This window comes from Salmo salar, chromosome ssa10, assembly GCF_905237065.1.
Source record: "Salmo salar chromosome ssa10, Ssal_v3.1, whole genome shotgun sequence".
NCBI classification, from domain to species: domain Eukaryota; kingdom Metazoa; phylum Chordata; class Actinopteri; order Salmoniformes; family Salmonidae; genus Salmo; species Salmo salar.
Genome location: NC_059451.1, coordinates 121,704,027 through 121,719,151, shown reverse-complemented (window position 1 = coordinate 121,719,151; position 15,125 = coordinate 121,704,027). Strand labels below are relative to the sequence as shown.

At 38.8% G+C, this 15,125-nt stretch overlaps 1 protein-coding gene across 6 annotated transcripts; it reads left to right on the top strand.

Moving 5' to 3' along the window:
- Positions 1-3: 3 nt before the first annotated feature.
- Positions 4-8,211, top strand: cops2 (COP9 signalosome subunit 2). Of its 6 annotated transcripts, none has more exons than XM_045688684.1 (13): positions 4-451; positions 835-948; positions 1,406-1,483; positions 1,671-1,796; positions 2,014-2,103; positions 2,329-2,406; positions 2,906-3,080; positions 6,013-6,191; positions 6,515-6,567; positions 6,694-6,791; positions 7,000-7,082; positions 7,207-7,265; positions 7,399-8,211. In XM_045688684.1, the coding sequence occupies exons 1-13, from the start codon at positions 398-400 to the stop codon at positions 7,541-7,543; spliced, it is 1,332 nt and encodes a 443-aa protein (XP_045544640.1). In that variant the 5' UTR covers positions 4-397; the 3' UTR covers positions 7,544-8,211. The 6 variants fall into 6 exon arrangements, with proteins under 6 accessions (XP_045544640.1, XP_045544638.1, XP_045544639.1 ...); XM_045688682.1 differs by having other exon boundaries at positions 2,329-2,463; XM_045688683.1 differs by having other exon boundaries at positions 4-466.
- The last annotated feature ends 6,914 nt before the right edge of the window (positions 8,212-15,125 follow it).

The following is a 15,125-nucleotide window of genomic DNA, read 5'->3' as shown; positions in this document are numbered from 1 at the left end:
TGCAACTAGATCTATCTGGAGTACTGTACTGAGAAAACATATAGAAACACACCTAATATATCAGCTGACTGTCACACGGAGAGTCCCGGATATTATTAAAAAGCTGATCTACGACCAGCTCTTCCCGCCAAAACCGCTACCTCAAACGCTTTCTGTTAAACTGAGTAACTGTTCCTAGACCAGCTGTAAACACAATTCATTGTAACGAAGAAACGTAACAATACGGAAGAGTGGGAAAGGGCTAGTTCAGCGGAATCACGATTCACTCTCGCGTTCACGCTGCGCGTTCACGCTGCGCATTATTGATGGCGCTGACGTAGAAAGCTGGTAATCTTTTCTGCGACTGTCTGCTGCCACTAGCAGGGTTGCTATCGATCTAGCTAGCTTCGTAGTAAAGATGTCTGATATGGAAGATGACTTCATGTGCGATGATGAAGAGGATTATGATCTGGTAAACTCCTCAGAAGTAAATATATATGGATATTGTAGCTGATTACCATATACAACGTATTGAGCTAGCTAGCTAATCAGCGTAAACATTCCATGTTGCACTCCACTTAGTAGCTAGCTAGCTAGCAGCTGAACTAGCTGTTGATGATTCTCCCATCATTGACAGCTAACTGTTAGCTAGTTAGCCAGCTATGTCTGTAATGATTTGTTCAGTTACTATTGCAAGTTTCAACTAATCTTTGCTAAACCTTTTGCACCGTTAAATGATCCAGCTGTTTGCTTCACAAATCACCAAAACAACACATATCATGAGCTAGCTAGCTGAATATCAATAGTGGGTGTTGATCTTGTAAACTGCAGTGATGATGAATTGTATGATTTCAGGAATACTCAGAGGACAGCAACTCTGAGCCCAATGTTGATTTGGAGAATCAGTACTACAATTCAAAGGCCCTAAAGGAGGATGACCCCAAAGCAGCTCTCAGCAGCTTCCAGAAGGTTAGTTATCACACACACACACACACACACACACACACACACACACACACACACACACACACACACACACACACACACACACACACACATATACATCACAGCAGGCTGGTGAGGGGAGGACGGCTCATAATGGTCTTCCCTGTGGCTCAGTTGGTAGAGCATGGTGTTTGCAACACCAGGGTTGTGGGTTCGATTCCCACAGGGGGCCAGTACAAAAAAACAAAACTGAAAAAAATGCATTCTATGCATTCACTACTGTAAGTCGCTCTGGATAAGAGCGTCTGCTAAATGACTAAAATGTAAGTGAAAAATAATAATGGCTGGAATGGAGTAGTATCAAACCATGTATTTGTAATGATACCATTCTGGCCGTTACTATGAGCCCGTCCTCTCCAATTTAAGGTGCCAGCAGCCACCTGTGCCTATCACTTGATTAAACACATCTTTCTTACCCCAGGTCTTAGAGCTGGAGGGTGAGAAAGGAGAATGGGGTTTCAAAGCCTTGAAACAGATGATTAAGATTAACTTCAAACTGGTAAGCAGCAGACATGACAGTAAATATGCTGTAGCATATATATATATATATTAAATATTTAGAAAATATATTCTTCATTGTGCTAAATATTTGATCAAATTTGTTCATTTTTTGTGAAGAGCTGCTACCATCCCGTACCGCCTAAATTAGCATTTGAATGACATTTTTTGGTCTTTTTCCCCTCCAGACAAATTTCCCTGAAATGATGAACAGGTACAAGCAGCTGTTGACATACATCCGGAGTGCAGTTACAAGAAACTACTCTGAGAAATCCATCAATTCCATCCTTGATTATATCTCGACGTCAAAGCAGGTAATGTTTGTGACATTTTAAGAGCAAACAATTATGCTTGATTCTGTGCACCAATCTGAGCTGTATTGAATTCTGGAAAAGTGTCTCAACTCTTAGGGTTGTTTCTCAATACCCTGATTTAAAGCTAGTCCTGGACGAGTATGCATGCAAAATTGAGAATCTCCTGAATGTAAACATTGTACGGAGGGGCCTACTTGACTTCTTTATTTATTCACAGATGGACCTGCTGCAAGAGTTTTATGAAACAACGTTGGATGCATTAAAGGATGCCAAAAACGACAGGCTTTGGTTTAAAACCAACACCAAAGTATGCTTGATTTTTAAAACCTTTCATATAATGTCATTGATTCCATCCACAATATCATACTTATTTTTTTATTTTTTATGCAATCCAAAAACTTATGTGGCATACAATTTTTATAGAGACTCTGAGGTTGATACTTGTGTAATTTAGTTTCATTCCTCACTCCTCCTTGTCCTATGCTTTAGCTTGATCTGGTTTCCTCCTGGGTTTGTCCTGTCTGTTGTTTAGCTTGGGAAGTTGTACCTGGAGAGAGAAGAGTATGGTAAGCTTCAGAAGATCTTGAGACAGCTGCACCAGTCCTGTCAGGTGAAGAAACACTCCTCATCAATGCAATCAGAGGTTTTCACAGAGGTCTTTACAGAGGTTTTACCACCAAATCTAATTCAGCATTATAACATCATAATGAAAAAAACATTCTTGTGTGTTCTTAGTGACCAATAGGTCATTGGAATCATATTGTATGATTGTAGCCTGGTCCGAGATCTATTTGTACCGTTTGGACACCTCCTATGGCTGTTGTCGTGACCACAGGAGGCAAGAGAACACAAACAGATCTGGGGCTGGGCTAGTATGATTGTGGAATCATTGTGGAAATCTAGAATGCCCTGTTTGTCCTCAAGTGTCTGTGTGAAATTGTCTCTCAAGTATTTGTTCCATTTTCTGTCTTGGTGTATAGACGGATGATTACTATTTGTTCCATTTTCTGTCTTGGTGTATAGACGGATGATTAGTATTTGTCCCATGCTTTGTCTTGGTGTATAGACGGATGATTAGTATTTGTCCCATGCTTTGTCTTGGTGTATAGACGGATGACGGTGAGGATGACCTAAAGAAAGGCACCCAGCTCTTAGAAATCTATGCTCTGGAGATCCAGATGTATACGGCCCAGAAGAACAACAAGAAGCTGAAGGCCCTGTATGAACAGTCTCTACACATCAAGTCTGCCATCCCTCACCCTCTCATCATGGGAGTCATCAGAGGTAGACAGATCTCTACCTACACCTTAACTATATAACCACGTCTCTACCTTAACTATATAACCACGTCTCTACCTACACCTTAACTATATAACCACGTCTCTACCTTAACTATATAACCACATCTCTACCTTAACTATATAACCACGTCTCTACCTTAACTATATAACCACGTCTCTACCTTAACTATATAACCACGTCTCTACCTTAACTATATAACCACGTCTCTACCTTAACTATATAACCACGTCTCTACCTACACCTTAACTATATAACCACGTCTCTACCTTAACTATATAACCACGTCTCTACCTTAACTATATAACCACGTCTCTACCTTAACTATATAACCACGTCTCTACCTTAACTATATAACCACGTCTCTACCTTAACTATATAACCACGTCTCTACCTTAACTATATAACCACGTCTCTACCTTAACTATATAACCACGTCTCTACCTTAACTATATAACCACGTCTCTACCTTAACTATATAACCACGTCTCTACCTTAACTATATAACCACGTCTCTACCTTAACTATATAACCACGTCTCTACCTTAACTATATAACCACGTCTCTACCTTAACTATATAACCACGTCTCTACCTTAACTATATAACCACGTCTCTACCTTAACTATATAACCAGCGTCTCTACCTTAACTATATAACCACGTCTCTACCTTAACTATATAACCACGTCTCTACCTTAACTATATAACCACGTCTCTACCTTAACTATATAACCACGTCTCTACCTTAACTATATAACCACGTCTCTACCTTAACTATATAACCACGTCTCTACCTTAACTATATAACCACGTCTCTACCTTAACTATATAACCACGTCTCTACCTTAACTATATAACCACGTCTCTACCTACACCTTAACTATATAACCACGTCTCTACCTTAACTATATAACCACATCTCTACCTACACCTTAACTATATAACCACATCTCTACCTTAACTATATAACCACGTCTCTACCTTAACTATATAACCACGTCTCTACCTACACCTTAACTATATAACCACATCTCTACCTACACCTTAACTATATAACCACATCTCTACCTTAACTATATAACCACGTCTCTACCTTAACTATATAACCACGTCTCTACCTTAACTATATAACCACGTCTCTACCTTAACTATATAACCACATCTCTACCTACACCTTAACTATATAACCACATCTCTACCTTAACTATATAACCACGTCTCTACCTTAACTATATAACCACGTCTCTACCTACACCTTAACTATATAACCACGTCTCTACCTTAACTATATAACCACGTCTCTACCTTAACTATATAACCACGTCTCTACCTTAACTATATAACCACGTCTCTACCTTAACTATATAACCACGTCTCTACCTTAACTATATAACCACGTCTCTACCTTAACTATATAACCACGTCTCTACCTTAACTATATAACCACGTCTCTACCTACACCTTAACTATATAACCACGTCTCTACCTACACCTTAACTATATAACCACGTCTCTACCTACACCTTAACTATATAACCACATCTCTACCTTAACTATATAACCACGTCTCTACCTACACCTTAACTATATAACCACGTCTCTACCTTAACTATATAACCACGTCTCTACCTACACCTTAACTATATAACCACGTCTCTACCTTAACTATATAACCACATCTCTACCTTAACTATATAACCACGTCTCTACCTTAACTATATAACCACGTCTCTACCTACACCTTAACTATATAACCACGTCTCTACCTTAACTATATAACCACATCTCTACCTTAACTATATAACCACGTCTCTACCTTAACTATATAACCACGTCTCTACCTTAACTATATAACCACATCTCTACCTACACCTTAACTATATAACCACATCTCTACCTTAACTATATAACCACGTCTCTACCTTAACTATATAACCACGTCTCTACCTTAACTATATAACCACGTCTCTACCTTAACTATATAACCACGTCTCTACCTTAACTATATAACCACGTCTCTACCTACACCTTAACTATATAACCACTTCTCTACCTACACCTTAACTATATAACCACATCTCTACCTTAACTATATAACCACGTCTCTACCTACACCTTAACTATATAACCACGTCTCTACCTTAACTATATAACCACGTCTCTACCTTAACTATATAACCACGTCTCTACCTTAACTATATAACCACGTCTCTACCTCTAACTATATAACCACGTCTCTACCTACTAACTATATAACCACGTCTCTACCTTAACTATATAACCACGTCTCTACCTTAACTATATAACCACGTCTCTACCTTAACTATATAACCACGTCTCTACCTTAACTATATAACCACGTCTCTACCTTAACTATATAACCACGTCTCTACCTTAACTATATAACCACGTCTCTACCTTAACTATATAACCACGTCTCTACCTTAACTATATAACCACGTCTCTACCTTAACTATATAACCACGTCTCTACCTACACCTTAACTATATAACCACATCTCTACCTTAACTATATAACCACGTCTCTACTACCCGTCTACCTTAACTATATAACCACGTCTCTACCTTAACTATATAACCTCTCCTTTAACTATATAACCACGTCTCTACCTACACCTTAACTATATAACCACATCTCTACCTTAACTATATAACCACGTCTCTACCTACACCTTAACTATATAACCCAGACACATTCAAGGGCTCTTTCTCAAGGGTTTTCACTTTTTATTCTTGCATCCTCTCTCCTCGCCTCTTTCTCAAAATGCATTGGAGGAGAAGATCCAAGGTCCCTCCTCTCTGACCTAGTCCTCCAATGAATTTTAAGTAGGAGGAAAGTAGAGAGGATCCTTTGTCAGGACCTTGTTGTCTGGTCTCTTGTTTTTGTTTTCTCCAGAGTGTGGCGGTAAAATGCATTTGAGAGAAGGGGAGTTTGAGAAGGCTCACACAGACTTCTTCGAGGCGTTTAAGAACTACGATGAATCAGGAAGTCCTCGACGGACCACCTGTCTAAAGTACCTGGTGCTGGCCAACATGCTGATGAAGTCTGGAATCAACCCCTTCGACTCCCAGGAGGTATGAAAGGTCTCATTAGTGATTAGGGATGGTTCCCTAGACCTCGATTTAAAAAAAACTAGTCCTGGAATAAAACCTTTTCAAAGAAGATGGGTCTGAGAAATGTGGCTTTATTGATTCATCTCTATAGTACGGACGTTTTTAGAGTTTGTTTTTGTAAAGATGTCCTAAACGTATTGTATAAAGGAGCCTATCACGATATAATAACCTGCTAATAAAGTAAATGACTCCAGCAGGTTCCTGTTTTAAGTGAACATGGTATATTGGTACAGTTTGCGTCGTGTTGGAGTACCTTTACTAATGCTGACATTTGTTCCTCTCAGGCTAAACCCTATAAAAACGATCCAGACATCCTTGCAATGACTAACTTGGTCAGGTAAGACTACATGTCATTCACTATTACAATCTAACCTTTCATTTGGAAGTGTTTTTGCTTTGGCTGTTTGTCAACAACACGGTTTGATTATTGAATGCAAACCAATGTTATATACCCCCCCCTCAGTTCCTACCAGAACAATGACATCACAGAGTTTGAGAAGATCCTGAAAACCAATCACAGTAACATAATGGATGATCCGTTCATAAGGGAACATATAGAAGGTATGGTCTAGACATCACTTTCAGCTTGATGTATTATCGTTAATTGTTACTTCATTCGTAAGTAGTGATGCGCTTTTAACAGGTGTAGAAATCAGTATACCTGGAGGCAGGTCAAGTGTTAACATGAAAGTTAACACTTGAGTTAACACTTAATTAAATTAAAGTTCCTTCAATTTAATAATAGATTTTTTTCTTCTTCCCCTTTCAGAGTTATTACGGAATATAAGGACACAAGTGCTTATCAAATTAATCAAGCCTTACACTAGAATACATATACCTTTTATTTCCAAGGTAAGATCACGACAAAGATCTGTCTCTAGTATTAGATTTTTTCTTTTTGCTGGGGGGGGCATTTAAAAAAAAATATTTTCTCTAAATTTGAAGTTTATAATAAACTTTTTTTTGTCTCCTTCAGGAATTGAACATTGACGTTTGCGACGTGGAAAGCCTGCTAGTTCAATGCATTCTAGACGGGTAAATTGCATGGTGATACATGATTATTGTAGAACTTTTAATGCACCGTGAGTTTTTTTTTGAAACATTTCTTTATTTATTTTTTTTACAAATTTACCATAATTGACCTTCTATTTCTTCTGATACCTGTCAGCACGATCAACGGCCGTATCGACCAAGTCAACCAACTGTTGGAGCTGGATCACCAGAAGAGGAACGGAGCCCGATACATGGCTTTAGATAAATGGACTAATCAGCTGAATACTCTCAACCAGGCCATCGTCAGCAAACTGGCCTAATCAGTAGTGTAACTGAATAAGTTACTAATTCCATGTTGTGGGTCGGAGGGGAGGTGGGTTGTATATCAACATGAGGAGTGAGTTAACCCAATTCACCTCATTTACAGCTTCCTTTTTCAAGATGACAACAATAGATTGATGATCTCCACAGGTTCCAATATCAAACTTACAGTCACTTCTTGTAACTGATTATTTAAAGGTAGAAGTCAGAGGTGCCAGTTGCCAAGCTTGTGTTTCTTGGCCTAGGGTCACTTTACTGGTCACAGATTAATAGTCCTGGACTAAGAAGCATGCTCAGTGAGAGTGTTTTTTAAAAAAATAATTTTTTTAAGGAGTTGAACTATGCTTAATCTGTGTCCGGGAAACCAGTCCTTAGTGTCCCAAAACCAACAGAGAGAAGACTGTAAAAATCAATTTCCTATCGTGAAACATGTCCGCTCTACCACAGTATTGCCCCCTTCTAAGGAAATGTGAATACACAAATGTATTGAAGCATTAATGACGGTAAGCAGCATGACTTTTTCTGCAAAATGTCCTGTGTTCTCTGTACAGTCTTTCATAAATGGAGCTCCAGATTTCATATGGTACATTGTTGTGACACTGTTAAAGACACATTTTAGCTTTTGTTTTGTTACTGAAATAAAAAGGTAATTGTTGCTTCACTCTAACTTTTTGTTGTTATTTTTATTTTTTTACAAATCGTGGAGCAAGCCGGTGACTGATCTGTAAATATCACACAGCAACAACCAGGGATGTAATGGTGAAGTGGGCATACCCTAATTTTACCAAAAATGTCCCAAGCCCGTCTGCCCAGCAAAGGAAAAAAATTATTTGACACCCATAATGACAGATTTTTATAATTTATAAAAAATGTAATTAAATATAATATTTACATAAGTATTCAGACCATTTACTCAGTACTTTGTTGAAGCATCTTTGTCAGCGATTACAGCCTCGAGTTTTCTTTGGTATGACGCTACAAGCTTGTCACACCTGTATGGTCCCGTGTGGCTCAGTTGGTAGAGCATGGTGTTTGCAACGCCAGGGTTGTGGGTCCTGTAGGCTTAAATTGAAGATGTGGCAAATAGGAGTGGCAATATCATCCACTATTATCCTCAGTAATTTTCCATCTGGGTTGTCAGACCCCGGTGGCTTGTCATTCTTGATAGACAATTCTTTTCACCTTTTCCACATAATTTGGTCAGATAATCTTGGATGTGTAGTGTCAGCATTTGTTGTTTGCATGTCATACCTAAATTTGCTAATCTTGCCAATAAAAAAAATCATTACAGAAGTTGGCAATATCAGTAGGTTTTGTGATGAATATCTGATTCAATGGATGATGGAGCCGAGTTTGCCTTTTTCCCCAAAATATAATTTAAGGTGCTCCAAAGCTTTTTATTATCATTCTTTATATCATTGATTTTTGTTTCATAGTATAGTTTCTTTTTATTTAGTTTAGTCACTTGATTTCTCAATTTGCAGTACATTTGCCACCGGTTGGGCTGCCAGACTTATATGCCATACTTTTTGCCTCAAACTTATTGTATATGACCTCTTATACACTATATTAGGCCCAGTCTTTGAAACTTTGGTTTTCCTGGATATGGCTACTATATTGTGATCACGACATCCTATGGATCTGGATACTGCTTTAAAACACATTTCTGCAGCACTAGTAAAGAGTTGATCAATACATGTTGATGATTTCATTCCTGTACTGTTTGTAACTACCCTGGGAGGTTGACTGATAACCTAAACCAGGTTGCAGGCACTGGCTTCAGTTTGAAGTTTTTTCTTGAGTGGGCAGCTTGAAAGCCAGTCAATATTTATATCACCTAGAAAATATACCTCTCTGTTGATATCACATACATTATCAAGCATTTTACACTTCATCCAGATACTGTTAGCACTTGGTGGTCTATAGCAGCTTCCCACCAGAATGGGCTTTAGGTGAGGCAGATGAACCTGTAGCCATATTACTTCAACAGTATTTAACATGAGATCCTCTCTAATCTTTACAGGAATGTGGTTCTGAATATAGACCGCAACATCTCCACGATTGGCGTTTCTGTCTTTTCTGTAGATGTTATAACCTTGAATGTACTTTTCTGCTCTTTTGCACACCAGTATTTCTACTTGCACATCATCATCTGCTCATCTGTCACTCCAGTGTTAATTTGCTAAATTGTAATTACTTCGCTACTATGGCCTACTTATTGCCTTACCTCCTCAAACCATTTGCACACACTGTATATAGACCTTTTTTTTCTACTGTATTATTGACTGTACACTTGTTTACTCCATTTGTAACTCTGTGTTGTTGTTTGTGTTGCACTGCTTTGCTTTATCTTGGCCAGGTCACAGTTGTACATTTACATTTTAGTCATTTAGCAGACACTCTTATCCAGAGTGACTTACAGTAGTGAATGCATACATTTTTTTTCTTCTTCCGTACTGGTCACCCATGGGAAACGAACAAACAACCCTGGCGTTGCAAACACCATGCTCTACCAACTGAGCCACACGGGACCACCTCATTGTAAATGGGAACTTGTTCTCAACTAGCTCACCTGGTTAAATAAAGATGAAATAAAATAAAATTGTATTCTACCACTGTATCATCAAAAGTATTATCTAAGTGAGTTTCAGAGATAGTCAGAATATAAATGGCATCTGTTACAAGCAAGTTATTGACTTCATGAAGCTTATCAGACGTAGACTTGCTCATGTTATTTATATTGGAGCTGATGGTGCACGGTGAGCTGTACACAGTGGTCTTCCTACTAGGGCACACCACCTCAGTGCTAACAGTATAACTCTGATTCATAGACACATGATTACTGCATACAATAGCTGTAGGATCATCAGAGGCATTCAGGTCAGTTAGAGGGACATAAAATTAGGTTACTTACATTGTGTCTGACAACACCCCTGGGATAATGTACATTTTCTGCAGCATTATGACAACTCAGCGTCACAATGGTAGGGATGAGCTGAGCTGGGCTTTGGGTCATTGATAAGTCACTGTCACAACGCAGCCTTATAATGCGTGAACAGAGTCCAGGAGCCGAGATGATTTGGATGGACTCCGTCATTCCAGTAGAGTATCTTCTGTTTCCAGAAGGTGTCAAAGTTATCTATAAAAGTGATTCCAAAAGCACTACAGTGATTCCAAAAGCACTACTGTTAGCCAGGTGTATAATGCCAGGTGTATAATGCCAGCGGCCCAATGATGGTATCGGACCTGAGGCAGAAATTCACAGGTTTCAGATTTTTTTTCCATTTCCTTCAGGTTTTTGTTCTGAAAGTCACTTTTTTTTTTTTTAAATAGAAGGAAAAAATTAACATTGGATGTTCTAAGTCTACAACAATGTTTAAACCACATCAGGAGACCGCTTTTGAGATCTGGGAAAATTCTACGAAATGTAAAGTTTTTTAGTGTAGTTTCCCTTTTAATTCAACTGGACAGGCTCCTAGCACTGTTGATTGGTTAGCGGTCTTTCTGTAGCACACATGAGATGGAGTCTGCAAAACAAATGGCCACTGGATTGATGCAAATAATCATGATATCATTCTGCCAGGAAAGCATAGGCTACTTTGTAGCTAGTTAACATCTAATTGAGAAGGTTTTCCTGTTCCTTAATTGTTTGAAACCTGGATGTTTTACTTCATATTACGAGGCATGTCTTACCTTGCTTCAAAGTAGCCTGTAGCCAAAATCCCACCATAGAAACGTGGAGGGAATTATTTTATAAAGACGTCCTGGTATGAGCTTTTCTTGTTCTATTGGTTTTCAAATCAACTTTTTGGTAATATTGTTTAGCAGCCAAAGGCATTATCCTAGTCATATTATCAACCCGTGATAATGGTTGCATCTTCAGATTGTCACGTCCTGACCATAGAAAGATGTTATTTTCTATGGTAGAGTAGGTCAGGGCGTGACATTTTTTTTTTCTAGTTTAGTTTTTCTATGTTATGTTCTAGTTTTGTATTTCTATGTTGGGTTTTTGTTTGGGATGATCTCCAATTAGAGGCAGCTGGTCCTCGTTGTCTCTAATTGGAGATCATACTTAAGTATTTTTATTTTTTTATTTTTTTTTACACCTGGGTTTGTGGGAGATTGTTTTTGAGTAGTGTATGGTTCACCTCTGCGTCACGGTTTGTTGTTTTGTTCTTAAGTTTATGTATCGCATAGTTTCACAGTGTAAATAAAATGTGTAACGACACACACGCTGCACTTTGGTCCGCTTCTCCTTACGACAACCGTGACACAGATCTTCCCTCTTTCTACATTTCTAAAGGATATTTCCGTCTCTGTCCATGAGACTGCTCATATGTGTAGTACATGTTATCGTGCAAATCACATTTTTGGGGGTGGGGACATTTGCACGTATAGGCTTATTGCCTGTGCACATTGCTGCGCTTAAAATGTGAAGAAATAATAGTTTATCAACATTTTCAACTTAACATTCTGATCCGTTCCATCAGCCTTATTAATTGATAGAGTATAGGCTAACTACACTACACTATTTTGATAGGCATAGTGAGGATTAAGAAGTGAGTATATGCAATGCCCACAAAAACATTTGTTGATACCTGCCTTTACACGAGGAAAGAAGCAACTAGTCGGGGTTGAGTTGGAGAAGAAACTTTAAAATTGCAAATTCAAGAATACATGTTGAGAGGGTAATTGGAAGTCTCATGCTGAAATACTCCTTGCTGGACAGTGTTACACCTATTGACTTACTCATTGCTCCCAAGGGAGACACTGTAACAGCTGTCGTAGAGAGGGGACCAAAGCACAGCGTGTTGATTGCTCATTATGAATATTTATTTATAACTCAGAACACAAAAGAAAATAATAACAAAAAGAAAACGAAAGCGCACAGTTCTGTCAGGTACATAAACTAAACAGAAAACAACTACCCACAAACACAGGTGGAAAAAAAAAAAAACTAGTTAAGTATGATCTGATACAACTCCAAGTTGTTCATGGGGGATAGCAGCTTCCGGTAGGCTTTCTCCTCTGGTCAGGCTTGTACTCTAAGTTGTTCATGGGGGATAGCAGCTTCCGGTAGGCTTTCTCCTCTGTGACAAGTCTTTGTTGATGTCTCTTATTCTGATTGCAGCATTCGTGTAAAATAGGACTCCAGATGTGGGAGCAAGCTTCCCCTAATCCTGCCATGTGGTCACAGTGAACTGACAGCACTTTTCCTGACTGTTCTGCCATAATCCAGGGAAAGGTTGCAATTTCCCGCAGACTCGGAGTGTAACACCTGTTTTTGGGCTCCTGAGTGACGCAGCGGTCTAAGGCACTGTATCTCAGTGCAAGAGGCATCACTACAGTCCCTAGTTCGAATCCAGGCTCAATCACATCCAGCCGTGATTGGGAGTCTCATAGGGAGGCGCACAATTGGCCGGTGTAGGCCGTCATTATAAATAAGAATTTGTTCTTACCTGACTTGCCTCGTTAAATAAAAGGTACAAAAAAAATAAATGCATATTGGCTAATTTAAGTACAATGGCAGGAAATTAGACGAACATTGGGAGAATGCACAATTCTAAGATGTGTATGGGTTTTAGTTGAAAATACAGTATACATTTTCTGACCAACATTTAATATTATGCCAGTTAGGCCGGAGGCAAACAGAGGCATCCCTGTGAGCATCTCAAATTTGGTAACTATGTGGAGAGCTCTGCGTAACTCCATATGGACATGATTGGTTGACGGTAGGTGAGGGCGGTACTTCCTGTATAAACACAAACTCACATCTTTGACAACTTCCTTCACAACAGATCTGTGCTGCTCGTCGAAACTCAAAAAGTAAAAAGTATGAATGCCCTGACTTCTGCAGAGGACATATCACCGTAAATACTGCATGGCCAACGCATACAGACAGCAGAATGACCATACATCGCCTTTAACCAGTATCATGTAAAATACGCCTATAGCCAAGCTGTTAAAATGTGGATGCTATTTTGCATTGTCACACTCACTTTGTCTCGTCCATCCAGAAATGAAAAAGTTGTATAGAATACCTGTAATTCTTTGTATGCTTTCAGGTCTTCCATAGAGTAGGGGCCTGGGCTAAAGACCAGGGGTCTTATTAACCGTGCATATATACAAAATATACCCCAAAATGTGCATGCCCCAGGTTTTCACGCAAATGTTTGCATTTATAAAAATGTAATTTAAAGTGAGAATATGCTAACCTGCCGACAAATTTTGCCTATACACATCAGCTAGTGGTTGAAATATTGTATGTTGATGAAAAGCTTATTCATAAAAAACTGAAAACAGGAAAACATATTAACAAGAATGTAACCATTTGTAATGAGTGAGAAGAGCGAAAATCAACGTGTTTTATTTTTTAGAATCTAAAATAATTAGACATAGAATTATTTGTTGTATTTATTTTATTTTCCTATTGCAGAATATGTTCCTCACCTTTTTTTCTGGCCATGATTGGTTCATATTCACGAAGGAGCCAAACAACAAATTATAATGCGCATTTGTAATTGTATTGGACCTAATAGCCTAGTAAATAGATATTATATGTATTTCAAGTTTTGCAATATCATAGGCAGTGCGGTTTATAATACCAGTATACAGTCAACTTTTACAGGGCATATTTTACATTGAAGTAGGTCTATGTATCAAGTTTCAAGTTGTTATTATCATGTGCACAAGTACAGTGAAATGGCTTTGTTGCTTGCTCTTTCCCAACAATGCAGTAATTCATATCAGTAGTACTATACAAATACAATTAACAAGTCAAGTTGAACAAAAACACACGATAAATTGAACTGTAATTGCATTGAGTAGCCTGTCCTCCAATGTTTCAAATTTCGCCCGCTGTCTATCTCAGTGGCCTTGTGGCTTTTACATGATTGGTTGACGGTAGGTGAGGTCCTGTAAAAAGCACAAACTCACTTCCTTAACAACATTGGAAGGTTGTGAGTTCAATCCCTGTCCGACTCATACCAAAGACTGTATAAACGGAACCTGACGCATCTCTGTTTGACACTCAGCATTTAACGCGCTGCATTGTCTAGCTGACATCTTCATTGACCATTCAGCATTTACTCTACAGAAGTCAGGGCATTCATGCTTCTGGCCTTTCTGGAGCAGCACAGAGCTGTTGTTAAGGAAGTGAGTTTGTGATTTTTACAGGACCTCACTCATGTAACAGCGGAGCTAATATAGAGACGGTATTGTTACATTTGAGAGGCGCACGGCAATGCGTTACAGAGCTGAGTTTGGCCTATGTGTGCCTCCGGAGGCTCCGCGATTTGCATCACACCATTCATATAGCGCCTCCGACCACATTTTCAGATCAAGCATAAATAGGCTTTTAAGGTGATAGCTTTTGGGTAAGGCCCTGCTATAGACTAGCGTCCTGTCCATGGGTGTACTTGTACATCAAGTTGCCTTACGCTACAGAAACAGGCTCCTGCCCCATGAGCCATTCCGGCTCACACAAGCCAAGACTCGTGCAAGGTTACCTACCATAATATTTAGGTTGAGAAAAGCAGTGGTGGAAAAAGTACCCAATTGTAATACTTGAGTAAATCTGAA

Bases quoted from the DNA above. Each gene is read 5' to 3' on its own strand.
- cops2 (XM_045688680.1), top strand. From the start codon at position 398: ATGTCTGATATGGAAGATGACTTCATGTGCGATGATGAAGAGGATTAT. The intron at 1,797-2,013 runs GTAATGTTTGTG...ATTTATTCACAG, and splicing joins ATATCTCGACGTCAAAGCAG to ATGGACCTGCTGCAAGAGTT. The intron at 6,192-6,514 runs GTATGAAAGGTC...TGTTCCTCTCAG, and splicing joins ACCCCTTCGACTCCCAGGAG to GCTAAACCCTATAAAAACGA.